Source organism: Bombus affinis, chromosome 10 (genome assembly GCF_024516045.1).
Source record: "Bombus affinis isolate iyBomAffi1 chromosome 10, iyBomAffi1.2, whole genome shotgun sequence".
NCBI classification, from domain to species: domain Eukaryota; kingdom Metazoa; phylum Arthropoda; class Insecta; order Hymenoptera; family Apidae; genus Bombus; species Bombus affinis.
Genome location: NC_066353.1, coordinates 7,862,370 through 7,888,889, shown reverse-complemented (window position 1 = coordinate 7,888,889; position 26,520 = coordinate 7,862,370). Strand labels below are relative to the sequence as shown.

General features: G+C 38.6%; 1 protein-coding gene and 1 non-coding gene across 5 annotated transcripts in view; one reads left to right on the top strand and one right to left on the bottom strand.

Annotated features, from left to right (window-relative positions):
• Positions 1–2,137: 2,137 nt before the first annotated feature.
• Positions 2,138–2,211, bottom strand: Trnat-agu (transfer RNA threonine (anticodon AGU)). The gene has a single exon. It is a non-coding gene; the product is annotated as a tRNA-Thr (tRNA).
• An 8,524-nt stretch (positions 2,212–10,735) lies between these two features.
• The window catches only part of LOC126921169 (LIM/homeobox protein Lhx3), an 89,025-nt gene continuing 73,240 nt past the window's right edge, over positions 10,736–26,520 (top strand). For 3 of the 4 annotated variants that reach the window (XR_007712251.1, XR_007712250.1, XM_050732481.1), the window contains exons 1-2: positions 10,736–14,080; positions 25,767–25,811. Coding sequence is in view for 2 of the 4 variants with exons in the window: in XM_050732481.1 (XP_050588438.1) it covers positions 13,810–14,080; positions 25,767–25,811 (316 nt within the window). In the remaining 2 variants the exon portion in view is untranslated. The remainder of the gene's footprint in view (positions 14,081–25,766; positions 25,812–26,520) is intronic. The other variant, XM_050732483.1, reaches the window with a different exon arrangement.

The window sequence follows — 26,520 nt, the reverse complement described above, 5'->3', positions numbered from 1 at the left end:
GTAACCCATTTTTCGCAACGAGAACCTATATACAGGCTATATATGTGACATTCTATCAGTTAAGCCACCCCACGTTGTCTGGTGATCTAATTTAATTGACACCCTAATAGCGAGCCTGCACGACTGCTAAAGTTCCGGGTACAGTGCTCGAGGAGAAGGATGAAAATATAAGGGTGGTTAGCTGGGAGACGCATGGGGCGAAGACAATTGAATTTCATGGGGGTTTGGCCGCTTAACCAGCTAATTGGTTTGTTCATGTTACTGCAAGTACATAACTCATCCTCTATCGGACGTTTTCGAGGTCTGGCTACATTGTATATCTTTTATTTATTTATTTTTGTTTTTTCTATAATTTCTTTTCTTTGTAATGGAATTAGAAGATATAAAACTCTGATTTTATGGCGGATAGATGTAGTAGAATAATATTTGGAAGAGAATATCCTTCGGTCTACGTTGTAAAGTCTTGGCTAAGTTTAAAATTGCATGTACGAAGTAAATTTTTATTGCCAATCTTGAACAACTTTCTGTCCTTTTCTTTCCTAAGGAACTTTTCCATACTCTTAGTAGATTTTTCTTCTACGTTTTACACATCAGATTATCCTACGAAACTTATCATTTATACAGAGACGAAATTTCATATTGTATTCGTCGCGTGATACGTAATATTTAAATAATTCTTTTTATTTGATAAGTAGATAGATACTTTAATAGAGTATTCTATATATAATGGCATATTACATATATATTCTGGAAATTTCTACGTCTTTAAATTTTCCATGCGTGTACAGCCATTCACAGTTTACTAGATAATAAATAAAGTACAGTGATAGAACTTGACATAGTGTTTCGCGATTAATTATTCGAATGTCATCGTATTTCTCGCGACTAATATTTGTAAGATTTAAGCACAGATTATAAGAGTGAAGAGTAAGTTATAAATATGAAGAGCGAAATATAAATAGAAATTGTAAATTACGCGAATCGGGCTTCGCTATGTTTTCGCAGAGAGAAGTACATAAATGAATTCCTCGCCGCTATTCCAGCCAGGCAAGCCACTAAGAAGAGAAAACTGTGCCCCTTTACGGCACTTTCATGAAGTGAATATTTAACTTTACGTCTTGCGGGTTAAAAATGCTGACCCGCCGGCAGAGGTTTAAAAAGTTGGCGAAGTACCGAGATAAAAGATAACGGCTGATAAAACTTGCTCAAAGTTCCGCGACAGACTTTGTGGCACTCGCGTTAGGCACGTCGAAATTACATCGTATTCTTTCAATTAAAAAGTTCTCGTCGCCTTTTTATAAGCAATCATCGAGGGATCCTCCGAAAATTTCCTGTGACAAATACGCTTTTATAGAAAAGTTGTCGTTTTCATCTACGAACGAAAGAAATTTATCGCTTAAATATAACATTTAATAAATACGTGGTTATTATACAATTACACGGTGAATGGTGTTCTACGAATTAATCAATTTTCGTCGCCTTTTTACGACTAACAGTCGGTGGTTTCTTCTCAAATTTCTTACGATTACGTATTTTCATAAAATCATTTTAACCATCGTATAAAATAATTTCAATTGTTACATGTAAAATATTATATATGCAGATTCTAGTTATATTGCCAATTAATTAAACGTCGATTAATCTTGTTTGAAAATAAATATTTTAGTCACTTATTATAAAATATTTATGTTACGATGTTTGTCATTAATATTTATATACGTGCGAAATTAACCTTCAGAAATATTAATACTTTATGGATTTTCATAGACGGTATTTAATACAACATTGGCTCAATTATTTATAGAAGATATTGTAATAACGTATCGTAGATAGATAATATAACAGAGTAGAGTTCGTATCTCGGTACATAACGAAATACGACTATTACGAATCATAATTAAAATTAGCATTTAATCGTTATGCATACATAGTAATACGTAATATCTTGAAATGTCTATTCTTATTAGTCATTTAATAAAATACATTTCTCCCAAAAGATTAGATAGTAAATACATTTGAAATATTTATTTTACATATTACTAAGTACAAAGAAATCTTTGCATTATCGTGTTCTATATCTTTTTAATAGAATAAAAGAATATGAAAAAAAAAACTCCTAAACATCGTTGTCAGGAATAGGCCCCGGAGGGATTCGAACCCTCGATCTCCTGTTTACTAGACAGGCGCTTTAACCAACTAAGCCACGGCGCCGTTAAAGCGTGTTGGTATTTTTCCGTATTTTAAACAAACACTGAACGATTTACGAATAAATTTAAATATTTATATTAATTTAGAGATATTACTTATAAATGGTTAGAAAAGTTCTCAGATAGTAAACACGATTTAAATAAAACTTTCTACCATTTATTTTCCTTGCAAATTCACGAAAGTGATAAAAGTTGAAGATTTACAGCGTCCAAGTGCCAAGCAAAATATATATCAAAATTATGAAACAAACACATTTGCTCATGCTGAAAATCTTCACACGTCACGCTATATCATTTTTTATTTCAACATCAACTACTCAATTGTAAATTGCTATTTACTTAGATAAAACTGAAATACTGTTCGAAGTACCTGTATTGTTTCTGAAACGAATTTTCTACGTTTCTTATTATCAGGTTCTTTGCGTAGTTTCCTCTTCTTCTACTCTTGCGCAGGAGATATCGATGTATCGAAACTGGAACGTTTGTCACCTTCCTCATTTTCGTTTATCGTCTCCTCTTCTTGCCGATGTCTCGTAGATGTCCCTCCACTTTACAAAAGAAAAAATACATTATTAAATAAAATAATAGGAATTTGAAAGTTTATTAAAAAATATACGCAAACTCTAACTCATATTTACTTGGACTAGCTACGCTTATGCGTTACGCTGGTTAATTGGAAATCTCTTCATTTCAAGGTCTCTTCACTCTTTACTTACAAGAATTATAATACTTACATACGTAGACGTATGTATAACTCGCGGCGACTCAATTTACGAACTATCGTTATGAATCGTCATGCTCGGTTCTGGCATACTCTATTTACCATAATATACTATAATATAATATGTAGAATATTATAAGAAATGTACACGTGAATTGCACAGAAAGTGATATACATAAACAATATAAAGACAGCTTTCTATATAATAACCTTCACGCTTTTTATATTTTATAATTAACTTTCCAATTATATTTTCACTCACATCTGTCATCCATTTATTACGTATCAACTTATTTAATTAACTCACTTCTCATCAAATCTATGTCTCTTCAAAGTTAAAATCATAATTCACTTTCATCCTTTGATATAACTACGTATCTACATCGAATCATCTAATAAAGTAACGTATAAGTACGCAATCTGGTTGTACTTTCTGTTTCTTCAATTTGATTGCCTCTTTTGTGAATAACTAACGCGAAGTTGTAATCAAGGTTTCCCGTATCAAAAGATTTCCTCGTGATTGGGTCGAAGGAACGGATTAAACACCTAGCTCGGGGCAAAAGAATATTTTCTCTTCGACGAGTTATCTCGCTTACTTCGTTAATTGCTAATATATAATCCGTGAAACTGGATTGGTCGAATTGCGATACATTAATTTCACATTAATTCGGCCATTCATATTGAAAACATCGCGCGAGTATCCTGCCTCAAGCTTTTTAATACGTTAAATATTAAGTCAGATTCCCCCAGGAACCAGTTTGATTTGATTCGTGTACCTTAAATTATGTACTTGTTTTGTTCTCCAATTGAAGTTCGACTTCATAGCACGACGCTTGTTTCTTTAGTTTCTAACGTTTAATAAACGTCTGCAGGATTTTTCTCAGACTTTAATAATTTCTATTTATATTTTCATAGTACATTACGAATATTAATCTTATTATTAGATATACAGGAAGCCTCGGTTTTAAATCACTTCATCGGCTTATTCTGTGAGCGGAAACAAGGAAAAAATGTTATATAATCATAAGTCCGTAAATGCTCTATAAAAGGGCTATAACAAAAATATGAAACCTAAAGGCAATAAACGAATATTATCGTGAAAGATGGATCGGTCAGGGAAGACACATTGTTTGGCCCGCGAGATCGCCAGATCTTACACTGTTGGACTTTTATCTATGGGGAACGATAAAGACGATAGTGTCTCGCACAAGAATTGATTCGAGACAAGAACCGATATAAAGGATTCATGGTGCATTCGGTGATCTGAAGCAAAATAACCATCAAACTCGGAGAGTGACAAAATCAATCTGCCAAAGATATGAAACGTGTATTCGAAGCGAGGGATGGCATTTTGAAACGTAAAGACCTAGCCTGAATTGATTAGTTTTCGTAACTTTTTTATAAAGCCTTTGCAAACCTACGTTTATATAATTTCTTTTTTCTTCTTTCTGCTCGTAACACAAACTGGTGAAGTTCGATCGTTTAAAACCGAGACACCCTGTATGCTTAATTTAATATTTTTACTATATATTTACTTTATGCATATAAAGAAACGTACGGGAAACATAAAGAGAGATTTGCCTTTTCCTACAGATCTGCGTTTTTAGATTTTACCATTCTAAATTTTTATAACAAGTACTTTATTCTGGATATTTTATACATTTCTGCATAGACTCGTTCCTGTATGCAGCGTGAAAAGAGAAGCTCGTAGGAGCCAAGAGATTCGAGAAATATAGCAAGGAGATAGATGTATGGATAAAGAGTAGACGAGGGAGGCAAGAAGACAGAGAGAAAGAGAGTATCGGGGGTTCCTCGTAAATTCTCGCGAATAGCTTCAAGTAAAATATAGAGGTGGCTACGTTCCGCATATGTCATTCCTGCTCTTTCTCGCTCGCTTTGCGAATACTCGCGGACGATCACGTACAGATGGATAGGTGTGCAGATGTGTTTTAATCCAGTGCTTCTCAAATTGTTTTACGACTGAAATCGCCATTGTTGTTCCGTGCGATAGTCAACGATCATTATACTATACCACTACATAAAAGAAAAAGAAATGCAGTAAAAAATAGATGTGGAACGAATAAAAATACGTGTAAATATTTTATGTCTCGATGCAATGCAAAAATACAAATATAAACTTGCCAATTTTAGACATTTTCATCGTTATTTAGAAACTAAAGAAGGTACTGAGAAAACAGTTTCCACAGTTTGACAAATTTTGATATTCTCGTGTCGAGAATTTTATTTTTTAATACTAACGGACGAGACACATTCGCGTGCTCAGTGCTGAAATAGGTACTAAGTAGTAACACTCAGCGATGGGATTTCATCAGCACGCAGTATATCGAGGTATTAATCGAAGCGATTAATAACAAGTTTACTTGCGTCTTCTCATAATTAGAAACCACAGAAACACAAAATCTCGAACAATAAATTTCACGCGATCTTACGAAGCTTAATTGGAGGCATTCGTCTTCCTATTCTCTCTTAAGATTTACGAAACTTCATCCAAAGATAATACGCGTTTCCATCGATACGTCGACAGAGATAATCTCGATTTGAGGCTGTTTGAGAAACGCTGTTCTAACTTACGTAAACGACGATGCCGTTTGGAGTAACGCGCATAGGTCTGTGGAGAAGGAAAGAAAGAGAAAGGGCGAAAGAGCGAAGAGCAAATCGTGGGGACATTTCACACGCGAGAGAACACATGCTCGAGCCAGAAACTACGAAGTACATTGGAAAGGACAGAACAAGATGTGTGCCCGATGAAAGTACATTTTCCGGTTGTGTACCAGCGCCGGCGATACGTAGGATTCGCCAAATGCGCACTGTTCTTTCCTATTTTACTTTTCAAGACGGCTCAACGTCGTCGAGTTTGATATTTTCATTCCAGTATTTGTTCTGCTGATAATTATATATTAGGACTATCGTACATGTATATATTTTTATTTTCCAAAACAGAATAATAAGTTTTATTATGTTATCGTGTTATTTGATTAATTCTATTAGACCATTATTGGTTTATTAAAAAATCGTTTAAGAAACGATAAACATAAGTTTGATATTTCATACATACGCAGATATACATATGTAAATGTTGCACTTAATATAATTGATGATATTAATCAAATCTACCTACTCTACTTACTCGCACCAGCACATCCTCCATTATGTGAAACCTCAAATGTTATTCTTCAGACGAAAATGCTCTTTTTCTCGTATACGTATGTGTCTACTATATATACGAACTACGTATATAGGTACAATGTTTCCACACTATCACCTATGCAATTTCAATGAGATTGGAGACGTTCGTTGCAATTGGAGGTTCCAAGAATAAAATGCTAACAACGTAGACGTAGGAAACCAATGGAGATTCGTGAACGTCAAATTATCGTACAGCGAATTTCTTATATCGAAGTAGACTGCGGCTATTTATGCAATTTTACATTTTTATGAACACAACTGCAAAGATTTGTTTCGTCTACTAAATATTGTAATTGGACATTTTATATACCTCTTTGTACACCTCTGTTCCTTTGAGTTTCCCATTAATCGCTCTCCCTAAAACACCAAAACATTTGATACTGTGAAATGAAATACAAAGGTTAATTAAAAAACGCTTCATTGGAAACTGAGTGTATGTACACGTGTACTTGCGTACGAATGCTTTCCGTAGCTGTATGAACAACTCTGTTCTTCGAGTGGAAAGTATAATATTTTTGACGCGTTGATCATCGATAGTCAACGTCTTTTATTAAATTTCTTGGCGCGATTGAAACATCGACTGAAAAATTTTCAACGATGTGGCGACTTGGATAATATTGGCAGACGACACGAGGGCAAAATATTGCGAATATATTTCAATCTATCGTAACTTGCAGATGGAAATATATAAAATTCGCGTGACAGTCAAACGCGTTGATACCAGTAGCTTTATAATCAGTGGGGTGTCAAGTCCGATCGTCATTTAGGAAACGATCAGTTGAATGGACAGCGAGGAGAAGCGGCGTTTGAAACTCGGAGATGATCCAGTATCGGAGGTAGCGGAAAGAGAAACGGCGCCATGGCAAAATAAAACTTGAAAATAGAAACTGGCCGGGGCTGCAATATCAGTTTCCGCGAAACCAAATAATTTTTCCCTTCGGTTTGAGGAAAATAACGGGAAATATCGTTCTTTGAAGGCGAGGCCGATCCTCTGACGCGACGCGGCGATCCTGCGGTGCCGATGCGCGCGGGGAGTGAAAACGGCGAGAGAGAGAGAGAGAGAAAGAGAGAGAGCAACCATAGTAAGCTCGAAAAGCTCGAACAGCTCGAAAAGCTCGAAAAGCCCGAAAGAGAGTGTCACGTTTCCATGGAAACCTGGTGGGGCAACTCCGCCTCTGGACTTGCCGGTTCGATATCCTCTCGTCTGCTCCCTTGCTCCAACGTCAACGTGCTCCACATTTTTCCAAGCCGGCCTCGCCAAGCATTTTCCCTGTTAGTTCACCGAAGAAAAAAAGAGAAGTCATCGATGGCGGAGTGGCGATCTGAAAAACCTCTTTTTTCCAACGAGACGCTCCGATACTTTCGAGTCGTTCGAGGATCCTCGCCACCTAGCACTTTCGTGCTCATAACCCAATTTCCATTCCGCGCTACTTTCAATTGCATTAGCTAGGGAATCAAGTAAAAGGACGTAACCGATTCGTTCGACGTGGATGTTCGAAAGTATATATCGGAAGGGCTGATCGGTGATCCAGAAATCGTTAATCGTGAATGGTATAACGGAGCAAGAATTTCTCACCGTTTCTCTTGTTTGAGATTTTTAAGAAAGAAGAATTTCGTTTATTTACAATGGAACGATTTAGATGACATTTTTCGTCGTTGGAATGTGCGAAGACACGAGAGAAGTGCATCTTTTGCAAAAACGAGGTACAGAGATATTTACAGAATTTTTTTACTAAATTTTCAAAGCTTCATGCGTAATTTCCTATTAACGCTTTGCTTTATCAACGATTCTCCCATATTAAGGATATTCTTCCTCATACCACTTTCCCTCGGAGACATTCAACCTTTCATAGGTATGATTTCTAATACATGAAACGTATCTGTCTAATTAGAACCTAATTTCAAATCTTTCTTTTCAAACAAACGGTCCCAAGTAGGAAAGGTACTTTAAGTATCGTCCAGGTAAAGGTGGAAGTTAATTTAAAATAGGGTCGACTGCGGATTAGCGCGAAGATACGTACAAGAGTAGGTGCTCTGTTAAGATTCGTGGCCGCGAAATTTCGCGGAAATAAGTTTGAAGTGGCGCGCGCAAAACGTGGTAAAAGCTAACGTTGCCGATATCTCGGCTGGACGTGACTGCGACGTCGGCCCGAGGTCGAGGAACGTAGGTTTAATTTCGTTGAGTGCATCCAACGGGTGATCCGACGGGTCGACGCTACCCTCTGGATATGTGTCTATTCAGGAACATGTGCATGTAAGTCGCTATGCGCGCGCGCATCAGCGCCAACGCTAGCGATGGCCATTCAATGCACCCTCCGCTTGCTTTTCAAGCAAATCCACCGACTTAACGTTCTCGGTGTCGTTTCGATATTGTCTACACGTAACGCGTAAAACGAGTTTACGACGATTACGATACACACGAAGACACGCTCAACTTTTTAGATGGTTGAGTCGCCTGTTGGGTATAGTAACGTTTTTGTTTTTGGCTAAATTCGGTCGGTTCGATGTCAACGAGGAATCTTATCCCGAATCCGTAGACTTCTCATCCGACTAGAGAGAACGAGACAAGAAAAATCGTAACCAACGACTACATGAAACGATTTATCGCTTCTTACAGCAGAATCGAGCACTTGCTTCCATCGATAGTGGCGATGGTAGTGTGCATAGCGTACGATACTTGACTGAATAACGCATGGACCTTTCAGACGAAAGGTCCGTGATTCACCTAGGTACAATAAAAATATGTCTCGAGCCACGACTAGAATCAAGCTCTGGCGAAGTTCCGGCTTAAACCACCCCGTACATGCCCAACACCCGAAGGATAGGTTGGACTTGAATCCGACCAACCCGTGGCCGCCATTATTGACCATCGGTCTTGATTAGCACGCTACCATTCTGTCTTGCTTCTTTCGAATCTTCTGACATTCGTGAAATGTCGCGAAGCTTTCCTTTCCACGTTTTCGTTGCTCCTTTTCGTCCGCCATTTATTTCTTTCGCTTTCCAGCGAAAGACGTTTGGAGATTTTCTACTCGACAGAGCGGAAGGACATCTTTTGTTCATGAAAGAACCGAACTCGTCACTTATTCAAGACCATTATCGTAGTTTACTTCATTGATGAAAATTCCTCCTCGTAAATGAGAAATAAGGAGGCTCCGTGCGAGAAGCTACGCTTCTTGAATATCATTCATGAAACTACTGAATCTTGGAAGGGGATAAAAATAACGAATAGACATTTTCATACTTACGATGAAGCTTGATTCGATTTTTCGATTTATTTTAGCTTATGAACGGAAAATTCCATTTTTGTGATTTGGTTAAGGTATCCATAGACTTGGATAATCTGCCTATCGATATAGTAAAAACGAATACCCGCGAATGTAGGAACAGTGTGAAATTTAATGAATTTTGAAACCTCGTCGAAATTTTGAATGACAGCGTTCCTTCAAGTTGGATTACACTCTTATTTAAAGGAGATACTATTTCTAAATTAGATTACGTGTTTTTAGAAATCGGAACTTCTGCTCGGATCGTTTTACTTCCATAAATCTACGCCATCGTGGATATTAATCTCGCCTTAATTCGGATACTGCAGGCGCTTAAAATATTTTGTATCGTATCGAGTTTGATCTAGTTTGAGGACGCTTGAAAATGAAACTAAGATGCGAGTACCAAATTTTTGTAGTCGTACGAAAAAACTACTAAATGATACGAAATTCGATACAATTGGACTTGATCGATCGATACGTAAATGCTGTGATAAATATTGTACGATATTCATATACTTTTAGTGTCCTCTGTACGTTATGTTACGGCAAACGCAAATCTTTTTAAAAAAACAATGCAAACTTTTTTAAGGAAACGCGCGTCCCTCTGAAACGGAAACTTGGCGAGCATGTAAACACGCTGATCGAAAAGCAAGACTTTACAGGGTTTTCACGTTCGATTTTCCATTCGATTCGGCCGCATCTACCGCAAATCATTCCGAAATCTTGTACTAGGACGCGGCAGTGTCCCCCGCGCGGTTTCTCGCACGAGGGAGACAGGTTGCGGCGCAAGCGTGCCAACATCGATACCCCACCAGAATTTCCCCCTTTTAGGTAGCAGCTAGTGCGAGACGGTTCGGTGGCGGCCGTCGATGGTAGGGTGGAAACCTCTCCTCCGACAGGGCGATGCACGCACAGTTTTAGAGAACGTTCAGAACCACCTCCACCTTTCTATGCGTCCCTCCAAGTTCCCTCCAGGTCCCTCCAGCTCTCTGATCCTCGAGGTTGAAGCCAAGAACCCCGCGAAACCGGCTCCATAGTGCCGCGGTACCCGCTAATCAAATCGCACATTCCGAGATCTCGCGGCAGTGTACATTTTTCGGTCGATCAGGCCTAACTCAAAGACAATCGTTAACATTCGCGAAGAAATTCACTACCACTGGTTGTCGTTTATTTTTCAATCGCACACGCAGATGTGGATGAGATTTGTAAAGCGTCGGTGATCGCTCATCGAATCGGTCGACGATCAATCATAGTGGACACAGTGAGGAAAGAAAAGACGAAAGCGACGAATTAAATGCAGGACGTTACCAAAACATCGACGTGGAAGGTTGCACGGTATCGTAAACCGCGTTCTTCATTTACCTCCGAAAGTGAACCGATCGGTGCACCTTTTACGGTCAGTGTCTCCGCAGGAGATCATAAAAGGACAACGGAGAGATTAATTCGAGCAGGACGGGCCCATCGACGTGGAAGATCGGTCGCCGAACGGAATTCGGAGGATTCCCAAGAAAAGTCGTACGAAACTCAGAGACCCGGGAAAGAAAGTCATTGGCAGTGGACAGAGCGGGGGATAATCATCGTTGGGTGAATGGAGCGGACGTTTGCGGACCGATGACGAACTCGAGACGAGTTTGGTGCAGCCGATACCGGGGAAAAAACAAAAACAGAGCGTGGCAGGACGAAAATCGCGATTCAACGGCCGTGGAATTCGCCGTTTCTTACCGGTCGCCGCGGCGCGACTCGTATTCGGCTTGGAATCGCCGGACGAAAAGAAGACCCGCGACGAGCAGCGCCGGCCCAGTCGTCCCAAAGTATCGCTGCTACGTGATTCATTGGGTTTTTCTCTCTATTGGCATTCGGGATTTACATCGGTCCCGGCCACGATTTCCATCGACACGCGTGTAAAAACCTCACGACCGCCCGCCGCTGATCAAAGACGAACAGCCGAGATAGACGCGCGCGCCGCGTCCAACAGATTAGAGGATAGAACTACTAACAAAGCCTTTCCTATCGACGATCTTCTTCGTCCTATCTTTATACCGGTCGTCGTCGTTGTAATCTTCTTCGTCGATCGTCATTATCGTCATCGTCGTTGTCATCGTTGTCGTCATCGCCGTCAAGCTTTCGCCAACCGGTACGGAAGGAAAGGACAAGGAGACTCGTTCGTTTCGACTGCACCTTGCCGAAACTCGTATTAGGACTGGAACGCGAGGAATAAGAAAGGCCATCGCCTTTAGAGGTGGAGCTGTATTATCGTCTTATTGGTTGAACGTTCGATATATTCGATGAAATATATCGATTACAAAGAAACGTAGAATCGAAGCGTATAAGAGACGTATTTGAAAGAAATCGGGAAAACCTTGGTGTTTTCTGGTCCAAGTTATTGGGGATACCGTTTATCGCTTCCATATCGATGTTTTGGCGCTACACGTCTCTCGTCAATTATAATGCAATCGCGGAAGTTTTTCGATGCACTTTGTAACATAACCGACTATGAAATTATCGAGCGTGATTCATGAAAGGCCTATTGGATAGAGAATCACGGAGCAGTCAGAGATAATCGCGGTGCCACTGGAGGAGAGAGACGAGCTGCTGATATCGTTTTAAAAGAAAATCTATAACGCGAAAAGAAAAACGAGACAAGAATTAGTCTAATCGCGGACGCGATTTTACAAAGAAAAAGTGTCACGATCGAAGTAGCATAGCCAAGGTTATGGTCGAGATAAACCGAGACCAGTGAACAGCCTGATAAGACGTGGACCGTCGCTCTGGGTTTCAGATTGCGAGAGGGACGCAACGAGTACGCGGCTGGTTTCAAGTCCGCTCGGACCTCGTCTCGAGGTGCTCCCTCTTCCCGTCCTTTCGATTCTCGATTTCGATCTCGATTCACGCGATCCAACCGAACCGCAGGGAAGCGCAAAAATTCTGTCGGAGAATTTCAGTGATGCCGATCATCCGCCGCGGTGTCGTGCTTCGCCACTTTGAAGTGACAGTTTTCCACGAAACGATTTAACTATCGCGTCTCGACAACGACCACGGTTCCATCACTCTGGTATCGTCGTTTCTTTTAATCGTCCAGTGTCGACAAGTCAATTCGAATAATACAATCTTCTCCTCGTCGCTACGGAGAGTTCGAAAAATAATAATTGTTACATTCGCGTATGTTCGCAAAAGGATAACGCGATCGTTAAACAAATACAAACGCTATTTTAGCTGGCGTTCATTGATCGTCGAGAATGCAGCGCAAATACGCGAGACACGCGCGCACCTCGTGACCATCCCGTTTTATTAATGACAAATCAAGGTTTTTCTTCCCGCGAGAAGCGCGGTCGAAGCTATTTACAAACAAACCGTTCCACATCAGCCTCCTGGTAACTGCGTAAACATCTACGAACGGTTGGCGCTCCGATGATCTACAAAACCGCGTAGACGTTGCTTATACACGTGATACGCGATAGTTGAGCCAACGAGCGAGGCTCGAGCGTTCTTCCCTGAACAGGCAAAGTCATCGGAAGGTGACAGAAATAAAGAGCCTCTCGACGATCGATCGCCATCGACGTCCGCTCCGCGACAACGCCAACGAGATTACAACGGAACTTTGGACGATCGAACGATCAAACGATAAAAACATTGAAAACCGATCGTTCGCTTGGAACGGTTATTAAAAACGATCAGTCGGCTTCTCGAGTAATATCCGGAAGCGACGAACGGCTTCAACGAGCGACGAAAGTGAGTGTTGATTTCGCGCGAACCATCGATCCGCGCGCAACGGCACCAGTGTCTTCGATCGAGTGCAGCTGTCTGTAGGTCCAGTGAACGGACGATCGCGATATAGAATTTCGTCTCGTGTAACAGTTTGATTAGTGAAAACGTTAATCTGAAGAACGATTTTCGAGATAAAGACTCTCGTGATAGTGAATCTCGCGAATGAAAACAGTCTACGAACTCGTACGATTTTCGATGAAAAAATTTCACGACGAAATTACCGCGCCCTTTTGAAAACTCCTTCGCCGTGTGATCCGAGCTCGTATAATCGAACCGTCGATCTTCCCGAAGAAACCACGGTACTCGTAAAGAATCGTAGGTAACGCTTTTAACGAAGGAGTTTCGCGTCGAACGAAATCGAACGATAGCTCTACGACGATAACGCAAGAGTGTTATACGTAGAAATCTGGTGTCGATCGATGCCGAAAGGAAAAGATTTAGGACGAAGTTGAGTCGATTTCGTTAGAACGAAGAACATCCGGCGTCGGTCAGTGTTCCCGTGACAGCCACTTCCTGGTTTATACTGGAGCTGTACTTGCCGTACGCACCACTGCCGGGGGGTGGCGGAATCCTCCCGGCGGTGAGCAGCGGACCTGGTTCTGGAGGGTGTCGTCCGGTATTGTTGGGTGGCGTCGATCTGTCCATGTCGGCGGCGGTGCAACCGGTCGCGACGCTGCCGACGCTACCAAGTAGCGGTCCGCCGCCGCACAATCCGCTCCATCATACACCCGGGGGATTGGCGTTGCCGCCGTTGGGCTCGGCGCCGGTGATGATGCCGCGGCCACCGACGACCACCATGCCGTCCTTGGGCCCCTCGTTGCCACCCTCGCACCAGGACGCTGCCGATTTGGCCGAGGCTGCGCCCAACCAGGACGTCCTGTTGGCTCTCCTCGCCAGGAACAAGAACTTGGAAGGTAAGGATTCTTTAAATTTGCTATGTTTTTGCGCGACTCTCGTCAGACCCATAGTCTCGAACATCGAGGCGAATTTGTTGGGTCGAGAAATATTTTATTTATGGAGGGAACACGGGGTCGGATCAAGCTGGTCACGTGGTCTTCGGATATTTCAGAGACGTTTCAGACGGATGTTTCTTTTGTTCGTTCGAGAGTTTAGACAATAAATTTTCGTGCAAGGTGCATCGACTAAAGTCGAGGATTCTGTTGCCTATGGAGGTGCGTTACGGTTTACGTATTTAAATTGCGATGTTTGTTGATATTAATTGTTGTTATACTTACGTTATGAAAGAACGCATAGAGTATTTTGTCGAGCATTTGGAAATGCGAGTATTTGAAGTGGATGTAGAATCAAGCTACTTACTTAAACGCTTTTTGATTATCGTTTTAGATACTTTGGTTTGTTTATCGATAATACGATCGGCTGCCAATACACAAAATGGAATATCAATCAGTACTTTGTTAGAATATTGGAACTTTGACATACGGATTCTTCGATTCTCATACCGCGATAAGAATTATAAATGTAAAACTACTGTGTAAGAAATAAACGTTTACGAAACGTTACAAAACGATCGTTTTATGTTCGAAACTAGGGGCTCAAGTTTGTAATATTTAGCATGAACAAGTTGTAGTTCCTAATGTTAATCGCATTTATACGAAAATATTTTCCTAATTTCAATAGGTATCGTTAGGCGCAAATCAAATCCAGCTATCGATCTTAATCTTTTCGGAATTTCTTTTCACTTTATTTCGGCTTTCCCGGTAATTGGTAATTCGTGGACTTCATATTTCACACGTTGCTTGTATCTGTCACCAATGGTTTTATCATTTCTTAAGAAGTCGTCGAAATTTTCGTGTTAGGTAACGGTTATCGTTGTCGGTAGGTTGCGTAGTAATGCGTAGAACTTGTCTTGAACGCTGGCCACAATTCGTTGCAGACATCAACATTGTTGACACGAAGATTATATTATCTGCATAAAAAAATATATCTGAATCCATGAAATATTGTAACAGAGTGTGACGCGTTAAAATTTCCAACAAATTCAAATTCAAAGGAAATCAAATTCAATGAATGTTATCAATGGCCAATTTGACTTTTGCAAAGGTCGGAAAAGTTAGGCGATCGTTGAAAAAAATAAGTCGCAATTACCTTCATGGTTTTATGGAGACGTTCTTAGATAAGAAGTCTAGCAATGATAGTTCAGTCGCTATCGCAAGTTCTTATAATATCGGGTCAGGTTAAAATTTTTGTGCCACATTACGCGAACAGTAGCGAGTTCTCGATAAGAATGGTCGATCCGGATAATCGATAAGATTAATGTTCAGCTCAAGAGTGAATGATTATTACATTTGGGCCACCTTTCTATCGATCTGGATATATCTCGTTTTTATTAATAGGAGACGCCAACGCCGAAACGTTTAATCTACGTTGGAAAACTGATATTTTGCAAAAGCATCGATAGTTTCGATTCAATTAAAAAACGTACTTAATAAAATTTCAAAATAATGGGAACGTATGTGATTGTATTCGAAAAATAGTTTATTACGTTGCCGTACTGTCTGCGTAGAAAGATATATTTTGTATTTTATTTATTTTATACATTTTATTGTAACTAGCATTGAGACAAATTAAAAAGCGGCTTACTATTAATCTATTTAATTAAACGATCGCGGCTGCAACTTTACTATTTCCGAGTTGTTGACAACAACAACTGTAGTATCTACTTACGCGATTTGACTATTTATAACTACATTAATGAATTTAGATATTTAAAATATTATTTATCGACGTAGGTGTTAGATAGAAGTTAACGAGAAAAACTGACGATTTGTATATATTATTTTTTATAATTCTTTTTGTTTGAGTTCGCGTTAATTTATTTTTATCGATATTATTAGTTTAATACAAAGAGTTTATGAAATATTCCAATAGAAATGTCCATAAACGAAGATTAAATTTAAACTCAAAATCTGCGATCAATGGTGCGATTTATCATCGATATATTTTGTACTTGCTACTCCATAATTCTTAAAAACTTTACATTATTGCCGTGTACGTAGATATACGAAAGAAATTAATTATATCGTAAGAAAAATTACGAAAAGCGCGATTAAAATATATATATATATTTTTCTCTTACTATTCAAGAAAAATTTATTTTCAGAAAGTAACGCGATCCATCTGTTGGAACGTGCGATTTTACTGAATGTTGCTAAATCACGATGGAATATTATCCGTCATGTTATCGGTATGTTCTACGTGTAATCTCTAAAATTTGGACATCTAGGCAGGCCAGGGTTTACAGTTTACCGTACAGTTTGCTATGTACCTTGAGAAACATATTCTAAAGCTTTCGGTTACACGTAAAAATTTAATTTAAAATTTCAATTCAAATACTAAAACTTATTTACTTATAAGTCTCTGTATCTCGATGGAAAGCAAAGAACATTTTTCGACCAATTTTAATTATCGAAATGTAAAATGAAATAAAACGTATGTATCAAAGTAGCATAAAAATAGTTATATAAATCGGTGTAATTGCCAATAACGGTCTCGCGAACCTGTAACTTTTAACTAAATTAAAATAAGTTAGGTATATGAAAAAGATGAAAAGTACTTTCTTTTTAAAGTCTGACAGTAATTTCTGACAAGTAGATTTATCTATATGTCTTAAAATTGTAAAGACGAGCAGAGACGTTAATGTTTTATGTCTCATTTGTTTTTTCATGCCTGTCTTCAGGGAAGATAAACGATCCTCTGCATTAATGTATCGAAATGGCGGTAGCCTTTCGCGTTTAACAAATTACTCTGCGCAAAGGATTCACGTACTTTGCCATACTCTTTTACATTTTTTCATCTTTCGTTAGAAAACTAGGAAATGCAAAATATGAAATCGTTACTAATACAATATCATATTTTCTTCCCTATAGGAATCAGGATCATTCGGTTCTCTCAAGCAACTTGGTGATTTTAATGAATTTTCGTAATGAAATCGTTTCGTTGCGCGATATCTTCGCGCGTACGATACTCCTTTTGATCTAAAGTTTTTAGTTAGCTCAGAAAAAGTTGTTCTTTAGGCTCGTAGTTATTTTTTACAGTTCCTTTCGCGCATCTTTTACACTTGTTCCGCAAAGCAAGGCATCGCGTGTATTATTTATGCGGTCGATTTCGGTGAGTGAAACAGGCCGAAAAGGTCGAAAATTGTTGAATTATGAATGCACCTGTTCAAAGATTCCTTCGTTTCATCGCTACGTTTATCAATAACAATTTTCTATTCTTAATCACGTTCAATTTGTAATTTACGTATCTAAACGTATTAAGCTGTGTAAAATTGCATCTTCGGCTATCTTCGCGTAATTAGTCTTCGTTCGTTCCTTTAATTTGCTTATAGGAGGCAGACTCGTTGGATTTAAAAGCAAAATATTTTTAACGCGACAGCTTTTACGAATTTCTCGGAAATAATAATTTCAACGCTCCGATAGAATCGATTTAGTTATTTCTGCACCGTACTTACAGATGATGCTTAATGACTCGTCTAACATCCTTAGATGACATTTAATCAGTCGCTTATTTTACTTTTATACGCACGTAGAGTTTAAAATTTAACACGGTGGTTATATTTGATACAATTAAGGTATTCGTAGACGAGTATCTCGCCAACCGGTTACTAGTCGAGATCTGTAATTCTAAATTCTTCGTAGGAAGTAAATTTAAATCGGAATTTACCTTCTATTAGTAAGATTAAACGTATTGGACTTAATATTGGTAGCGGTAAACCAAATTAAGATATACGTAACTTGTAGTAATATTAGAAGCTGCGAAATTCCTTCGAACGTAACGTTAGTTAGATATATCGATTTTCTCACTTTGCAAATTTTCCGACATTCCATAAAATGAAATTTACCACTTGTATCGTGTTTTATCTCTGTTGGAACTCAAACGTCAAACATCAAACGAGTAATATAAAAAGGCGTACGAATCTAATAAAAAAATAAGTAAATTATCATTTTTCGGCAGACATCGGCCAAACAGAAGTTTGAAACGGTCGACTCGCTCAAATGCTTCTTGATAACAAAAGGTAGGTGTTGGAATAGTTGGCAGGTCCGCGTAAAGGTTTTGTTAAAAGAGCGCGGCGAGGGTGGTGGATATTTTAATAAGGTAAGTGCTGCAAGGCCGGTTGCTATGCCATTGGGGCGGTTTAATCATGTAATGTGTTCGGAGGCTCGGCCACCCCACAATCAATACGGTATTGCTTCAGCACGATAGCGAATGTGCTTAAATCTAAACCTAAATCTAAACTGAGGCCCAAACAACAGGACCTAAACTACACGCCAGTTATTCTTCTCCGCGTTATAGCCATCGATTAAACCTTTCCACCTAGCTAACCGTTCGTTACTATATTCTTTTCCACCCGTTATACCAGTCTTACGACACCGATAAGCGTGACACCGCGAATAATTCTCTGTATCGTCGAGAATTTTTAATCACACGCGTCTATTAGATTCTTTATACGTACAGGGAAATGAGAAAGACAGGACAATAAAAACTGTTGCGTACTTTCCATTAGTATCCAATATTTCCAATAGTATTTTCTTATTTCGCTATTTTCCCATTGAACGAGCTAAGAAAAAAAATCCTTACCAGCTTGCACATAGAATTTTTTAAACCCCCTTTCTTTTTTCTAACTGAAATGAGAGCTGATATAAAAATTGGAGAATCACAACGAGAATAAAAATTAAATATTTTTCTATAATCTAATATTTAATCCGTAATATTAACACGGTTCAGTCATTTATCACGTTTATCCCGATGTATCGAAGGAACAAACCTTGTCCATTCCTGTTGCGGAATTACAACACCTAGAAAAATCTTGAGAAAGTTGCGGAAATCGGTAATCTTCGCTATAATACTGGAAACAGGCAAACATCTCGATAATAAAACACGCGGGAGAAAACAGGCGAAACGGAGTCAAACGAAATTTTGACCAAGAAGACGAGGACAGGAGAGAGTCGCGCTTTGACAAGGAGTAGAAAGCTCCAATGAGGTTGTCAAGCATCCCTCGGGTAACTGGTAACCATAGGAAACGGTGGCTCATGGCGAATAGCAGTCGGATGGAGACGAGGGTGGAAAGAAAATGGCGGCTGGTTAGAGGGCGCGTAGTATTCACGTGCAGGGGTGGAAGAGTCGGCAGGAAAATGAGGACGAAGGTTCGTATCTTTGTTGCCGAAGGACGATGTATCGGCGGCTTTGCCGCGTTCAAAGAGAGCCCGTACCTTAAGATTCCTGTCGAGCTGACGCTCGTGTGCTCGCGTTCAGACGTCTTTTTCGTTTAGAGGTAGCCAAAGCCGATGATTGGAAGACTCGATCGTATTACGGGTATAGAGGAAGCTTTCCCGCTAAAGGGCTGCTGAATCCGCGCGCCGTTTTATGGGATTCGTGGAGGTTTTCCTTTTGCTTGGTCTCTTTTTTTTCTTCCTTGATCGTTTCATTCGGATCTTTTCATTTTTCGTTTGCCCATCGTGATAAGAGTAGTCGCGCATGAATTAACGTTCGCGGTTCCGTTGGACAAAGTATACGAATTACAGATCGGTTCTCTTATTCGCGTTTTGTTAAAGAATCTTCTTCTCCGTTTCGTGAAGTTTGGAACTAACGTTCTGCGCGAAGTTCGCGATACAGTTGGCAATAAGACGCGCAGAGAATTATAAGGAAACAAATATAGCAATTTTTTAATTGACGCGAAAATTAATACAAGATTTCAATCCTACGACACTTACAAAACTTGTACTTTACGTTGAAATGCTATGAAGCAGCGGTACAACGTGAAAACCCAATGCTGTTGCACTTGGCGCAATTCCCTTCAAGTTCAAGTTAATCGGGTGTTACTTCAAACACCCATCTATGTACGACGTTGAAACAAGCCGTAATAAATATTGCAAATTCCTGGAAATACATACGCGACATCGAGTAACAAAATTATAAATCTTTCGAACGATAAAAATAACAAAATCACGAAAGCACAAAGAAATTTTACTTACGAGCAAAGAATCGGCACGTAATGACCGTACCACGGGGAAGAAACGTTCGTGGTAGTTTCAATATCGCATCGATTAGGAGCGACGAGGCAAACAGTAAATTTTCTGACGTAATAAAAAGTTGGTCGGTCCTTTTTCTTTTCCTATAAAAGGAAGAGGAACGTTTTCCCACCTACATTTCTCTGCCAACGAAATGCTCGCGGGCCGGCGAGAAGGGAATTGCTTTCCAAGTCGAAAGTTTTCTGCGGTGGCGGTGGTTTTTCCTATTTTTTTATGGTATCGCCGCATCTCCTCTACCCAGCCACGGCCAGAAGCCCGTGGAAAACGAACCTCCGACGACGGCTGCTCCGGCACGGCGTTTCCTTCCTTCTATTCGTTTTCTCGCCACGAGCTCGCCCCCCGAGTGACCACTCCATGTGATACATTGGCGTGGTAACGTCGTTAAAACAGCGGTTATCGACTCGCTATAGCTAGTTTCTGTCTTTATGAAGAAAAATTATTGGCTACTGCACAGCCGCTTATCGATGGCCGATCCAATGTGTCATTCTTACGAGCCTCGTTTCATCGTTTTAGCATTACGTTTCGAGAATTACGATTTTCCACTTTTTGGAAATAACGATTAGATAAAACAGCTAACGTATATGCAATTAAACAATCAGACAACGTCGGATAGAACATTTGTTTGTCGCATCGTATTTGATGCGAGTTGAACCACTCTTTTAAACTCCGCTTGGAAAATGTTGTTTTCAGGTAAATTTGATGCCCGCTATTTTTTTTTTTTTTTTTTTTTTTTGACGACGTTAATACACCAAGGGCCAAACGACAATCTGCTTTAATATTACAAACATCTATTTCGATTCTTCTTTTAATTTCATCAAAAAACGAAATTTGATAACGCGTATCGATGAATAAAATATCGCAAATGGAATGTTGCGTCGATCCTTAACAGGTTAACGATTTAAGAAAATTTCTATTTCTACTGGAGAGTTATGTATTTAATTATTAATTTATTTTGTTGCTAATTTTATTATTAACTTTCGCTCGTAATGAATTCCATAAATGAACATTATAAAGGTAGATACTAATTTTCAACTATACGTATCTTCGTTAACATATATCCAGTTACATATTCAGTAAACGATGAATCAGTTGATTCATATAGAAACCTCAATACGTATTTGGTATGTATTAAAAAATTATTTTGCGATATTGTTATTAACTGAACTCTAAAATCGAAGGGAATATTTTTCCTATTTTTATATTTCTAAGTTTCTATTGATCGTTTGAAGAACTTCTATCGTTCCAAATATTACATAAATTCGTTAAATATTTGTTCAATCGATTTGATAAAGGTCTTACATATCGTCCGCAGATTTAAGATAAGTCTAAAAGCAAAAATGTAATAGATTATCTATTTTAGAATTTTTCTATCGCGAAATTCACTATTATTCGGACGTAGGTATGCTCGGCAATAAGCATGGCGTATTATCGTACTTTTCTACTACATTTCGAAATATGTAATTAATCTATAACCGCAACGAGATCACATATATCTTATATCTTATAGAACCTATAAGATACAAGCGCACATGGATCTGTGTGCATTCGTAAGATCGTGATAAGTACTAGACGAATAATAAATTTTAAAATTCACGAAATTTCAATCTATAAATCGAAATGAATATCTGTAGATTTTAACGGAATTAAAAGTAAAAATAACGCAATAGGAAAGTTAACGCAACGTTGATTTATAGATTTGTAATAATAAGACACGTGACTCGTAGACACAACTTGGAAAATATCGTAGATCCGCAAAGTCTAGATCTGTTTGTCTGGATCTGTTTGTCTGGATCTAATTGCCGATTCAGCGTATAAATTGCAAAGGTTCGCGCGGATCGCGAATAAAACTGGATGCCGGTGTTACGGCCTCGTAACTCGCTGGCGAATACGAGGGCAGCGTAAAAAGTTGGTAAAGTCGAGAGGCGGCTGACTTTCCACCGCCAGCGATCCTGTCGCGAAAATTAATGCGACGATAAAACACCGCGAGGACACGGAGAGAGGCAAATGGCGTGTAAAGTAGCGTCTGGGAAAGGATCCGCTCCTATGTCCTTCAGGCACGCGTCAAACGCCCAGGCATCGAGTTACCGCGTCTCACCCTGTAGCTATTACGTCGCTGGTAACTTTTTTCCTTTTGTGACCGATCGAAGTCCACCCATTTTCAGTTTGACGTTTCAAATTCAAGGTTTGATCGATAGTTCTTTTTTTTTCCTCCCTTGAATCGCTTTTTTCCCCGTTCTTCTTGTTTTAGTTTTGGTTTTCCATTCTTTTTTTCTTCTTCTTTTTTTTCATTCTTGGAGATACTCGTGGGATCGCGACTGAAAATCTGCTCGACCAGACGATGCTATTTAGTAATACGTGAACGAATGTTAAATGTCAAGACTGTTGTTATTATGATAGACTTTAAAACACCAGCTCGATCTTTGATGATTTGTGTAAACAAGTTTGCTCGATCTAGGTACGCAAAAATCATAGTAGACACATGCATGTTCTAACTTATAAAACTTGTTTAACTGATAACGCTCCGCGACGAGAGCCGACCTCCTTTTCAGAGGCAGACATCCACGCGAGTTGGCACATTTACTAACATCGAGATAACGCTGTTATACTATAGTCTATAGTAAGTATACACATGTCATTGATTCGGCCGACTGACTGAAGAGTAGGTACTCCTGTGCGATAAGATTAAGAAACGTCTCCGTCGTTTGCTATAAATGCCGAACTTTGGCGAATTTATGTTGATGAAAAATGTTGTTACGTTACCGTTAACTATACGCCGATATAAGCGAACGTTGACAGGAATTTGCTATCGTACGGAATTAAATCGATAGAGATGTTTGCACGCTTCGCTATACGTTTTCCAACTACGAACTAACTATACCGAATGCCTCTATATACATAGGTATTTCGTTATATAATAAAGGCGTCGTCGAATTAACCGATCTTCCATTATAAAATTATTCGATAAAACTTCTACGTGTACAAAAAATATGAATGCGTGAATCGTTAACATCAGGATTTTATTTATCGTGGTGATACGAGCCATTATACATCTAGATAAAATTAAGATGTAGATAATGAGGATAGATTTAAAACAATCTAAATGGATTAAAATTACCATTAGGTCGATAACATTTTTGCAATTATATAATAATATACCACGGCATTGATTTTCTAGCTATTTCATTTACAAATAGAAAATAAAACGTTATTAATTACGCAAGCATACATAGGAAATACTTTTAGGCTGTTAAATATACAAATACATATTTATTATTATTATTATCGTTGTTGTCGTTATTATTGTATTTTAATAGCCTTTAATATTCAGTGGAACTGTCTTCCACGTTTATCGTTGTCTAACACGACCATTCGGGCTGCATATTAATCTTTTATTAACGTCTATTTACAGTAAATATCTCGTAACTTCTATGTACACTTTCCTATCAGTTTCTTTAGCTAATATAGCCGCGATATTAGCTACACCGTTAATGAAATTTCAAAATTTCAGAATTTCAGTACACAGTCCCACTTTTGTACAATGTATTTATAACAGTATCCTATGATAAGAGTATTTAAATAGTACGAACGTTTGTTTTCAAACTCGTATGTCAATTTATAGAAATCGGCCCAATTTTCCTCTACCTGAAAGCACCTTAACTTGCTTATAAATAATCGGAGCAGAATATTCGCTTTCTATCATTCGCAAAGTCAAATGATACCACGGTATACGGTATACACGAGGAGAAACACCTTCTCATCGAACCAGCAACTAACCAGTTGAGCAAACTGCGGAAATTTTCACTCAGAAGAGCATCAGTATGGCGAACAAAGCTTTCGAAGGGATTCGATCACGAGTCGGAGCAAACATCAAGCCGCAAGAGCAATAGGCAACGGCAAAATACCGTGTAATCCGAAACGTTACGCCGAAAACTCGAGGGCTCGAGGGGGTTGGTGTTTCGTGTGGTTCGCGTTTCGTTATACGTGGGAACGCACGACTCGGGGTTATTTTTCTCGTAGGCAGTGCTCGTGGCTCCTTTCGGGCTTTGCGGTTCGGTTTTTCGACGGCGAACGCCGAGCCCGTTTTTCCGGCGCCACGTGACTCCACGATAAAGTTTCGGCCAGCGTAATCACGTGCGCCCCTTTTCTGCCACGCGTTTCCCCATTGTTACGCGAGTTTACGCGATCGCAGATTAAGTAGCTCTTGATGGGAACTAAACACCGTTTAAACCGCGCACCTTCGGTACTTGGGTCTACTTTGGGCTGCGTAAATTTGTTAATGGCGTAGCGATTAAAAAATGTGGGTTAAAAAATAATTGAACAGACAGGGATACGGTGTAAGAGTATGGAATACTGACGGTGCTTCGAAATTAGAAATTTGATCGAGTTTTTAGTCGATTTTTTACGATAACGTGATTCACGAGTATTCGTCTGGCGCTGGCAATTCGACGAAAGATGGAAGAAGATTGAAAACCTCCAAATTTTATACGATCTTGTATAAACAATAGCTACGTAACAAAGATACTTCATCCCTGAGTTTGACGATCTGATTTTCTAATTTAATGTAGTGTAATCATAGCTAACTATTAAAATCTACAGACATTTCGAGTGTAAAATTCAATTATTTATATCTTGAAAGATAAACTACAATGAATATTTTTACACGATGTATTTACATTGGATTTACAGCCCTAACGTTTTAACAAATACCAGGTACAATCTGTAATCGTTATCGTAATTTAGTGGGTTTCGGCTTTTAAATCTCCTCTTTTTTTTTAAATAATAGTTAGGTATATTTATTATAGCGTAGCATTATGTTAGCGTAAGAAAAACGAATTTTGCATACTTCCTTTCTAAATTCTATGACGATTCTAATTTGCGATACGTGGCAAAGTCAACGGATTGCGATTAAAAGGAAAAGGACGCAGATTAAGCTTCATATCTCACGTGTCTGCGTATATACGCGAGTAAACGAGGATAAAAAAGGTCAAACATCGATCGTTTTTTTTATTTATTTATATTAAACATACACGAAAATCACATAGCAGCGTCGCTTATAAATAATTTTACTGTAAATCCACAAACAATCGAACGAAAGGTGGATGATAAATCAGAATATTGCACAGGTAAGTCCGAGCTGAACGAACGTAGTACTTGTTTGCAGGTAAATTATTTATGATCGTACAGCGAGAAAAATGTTGTCGAGTTGAAACACGCCTGACACAATGTCCCATAAAAACGTTATGGTGCTTGCCAGGCGAGCATTATCTCAACGTTTTTACGAAATTTTACAATAAAACCACGAACGAGACTATAAAGAAAATGTGTTCGTCAGATTGTCAACTGTTGACAATCTAGAAGAAATACTTTAACAGACCTTTTTATTCGTTTTCCAACTTACATGATTTTTTTTCAACGTCGAATAAATCTTTTCTTTCTTATTATTTTATTCCTTTCTGTACTTTTTATTTTATAAAGAGTACGTTATTTCTAAGTTTGGTCTATGATTTTCTTTAATAAACTTAATTAGTTTATTTTTCTCCTTTTGTTTTAGAACGGAAGATCAAAACACCAAGCTGTTTTCCGATCAAGGAAGAACGTGAGTCTTTTTTAATTTGATATTTCTTTTGACTTCTGTTTATTTCTGCCCCCCCCCATCTTTTACGTTTCTTTGGTTTTTTATTACGTATTGTTTTTCTTCTTCGTTTATGTATAATTTTGTACGTTATTACGCGTTATATAGGTGACGTAGTTTACAAGAACGATTTAATAATCAGCAATTTGTATTCCAAGCTATACAGGTTGTCTTTTATATAATATATATCGTAAATTAAAATATGAGAAAAATACAGAATATTACATACATACATCTTATAGTCTACACACTTATTTTTCAGGAAACATTAGCACCGTGTACCTAGATATTCGCGTACAAATTCTTCATTTTCTAACGAGTTTCAATGAGGAACGAAAGAAAATAGATTTATTTTAGATAAGAAAAGAAATTCTTTTTACCCGCATATATAAATCATGTCTGAAGCTGGTACTAATTCCAAATATCCTAGGGACAATAAAACGGTACAATAATTTTATCTTTGAAACTAATCCATTTTAATATATTTCTTACTAATGCGATATATGACGAAAGATAGGAGTAGTAAAGTCCCTAATATTCAAAATGATTCTAAAATATACAGCTACAAGGCAACCCAAGACAGATTAAACGTAACTAAAACATACTGTTCAACGATTCGCTGAAATCCGAATTTTTCATACAAATAATCTCGTTCTTCGTTTTAAATTACGCG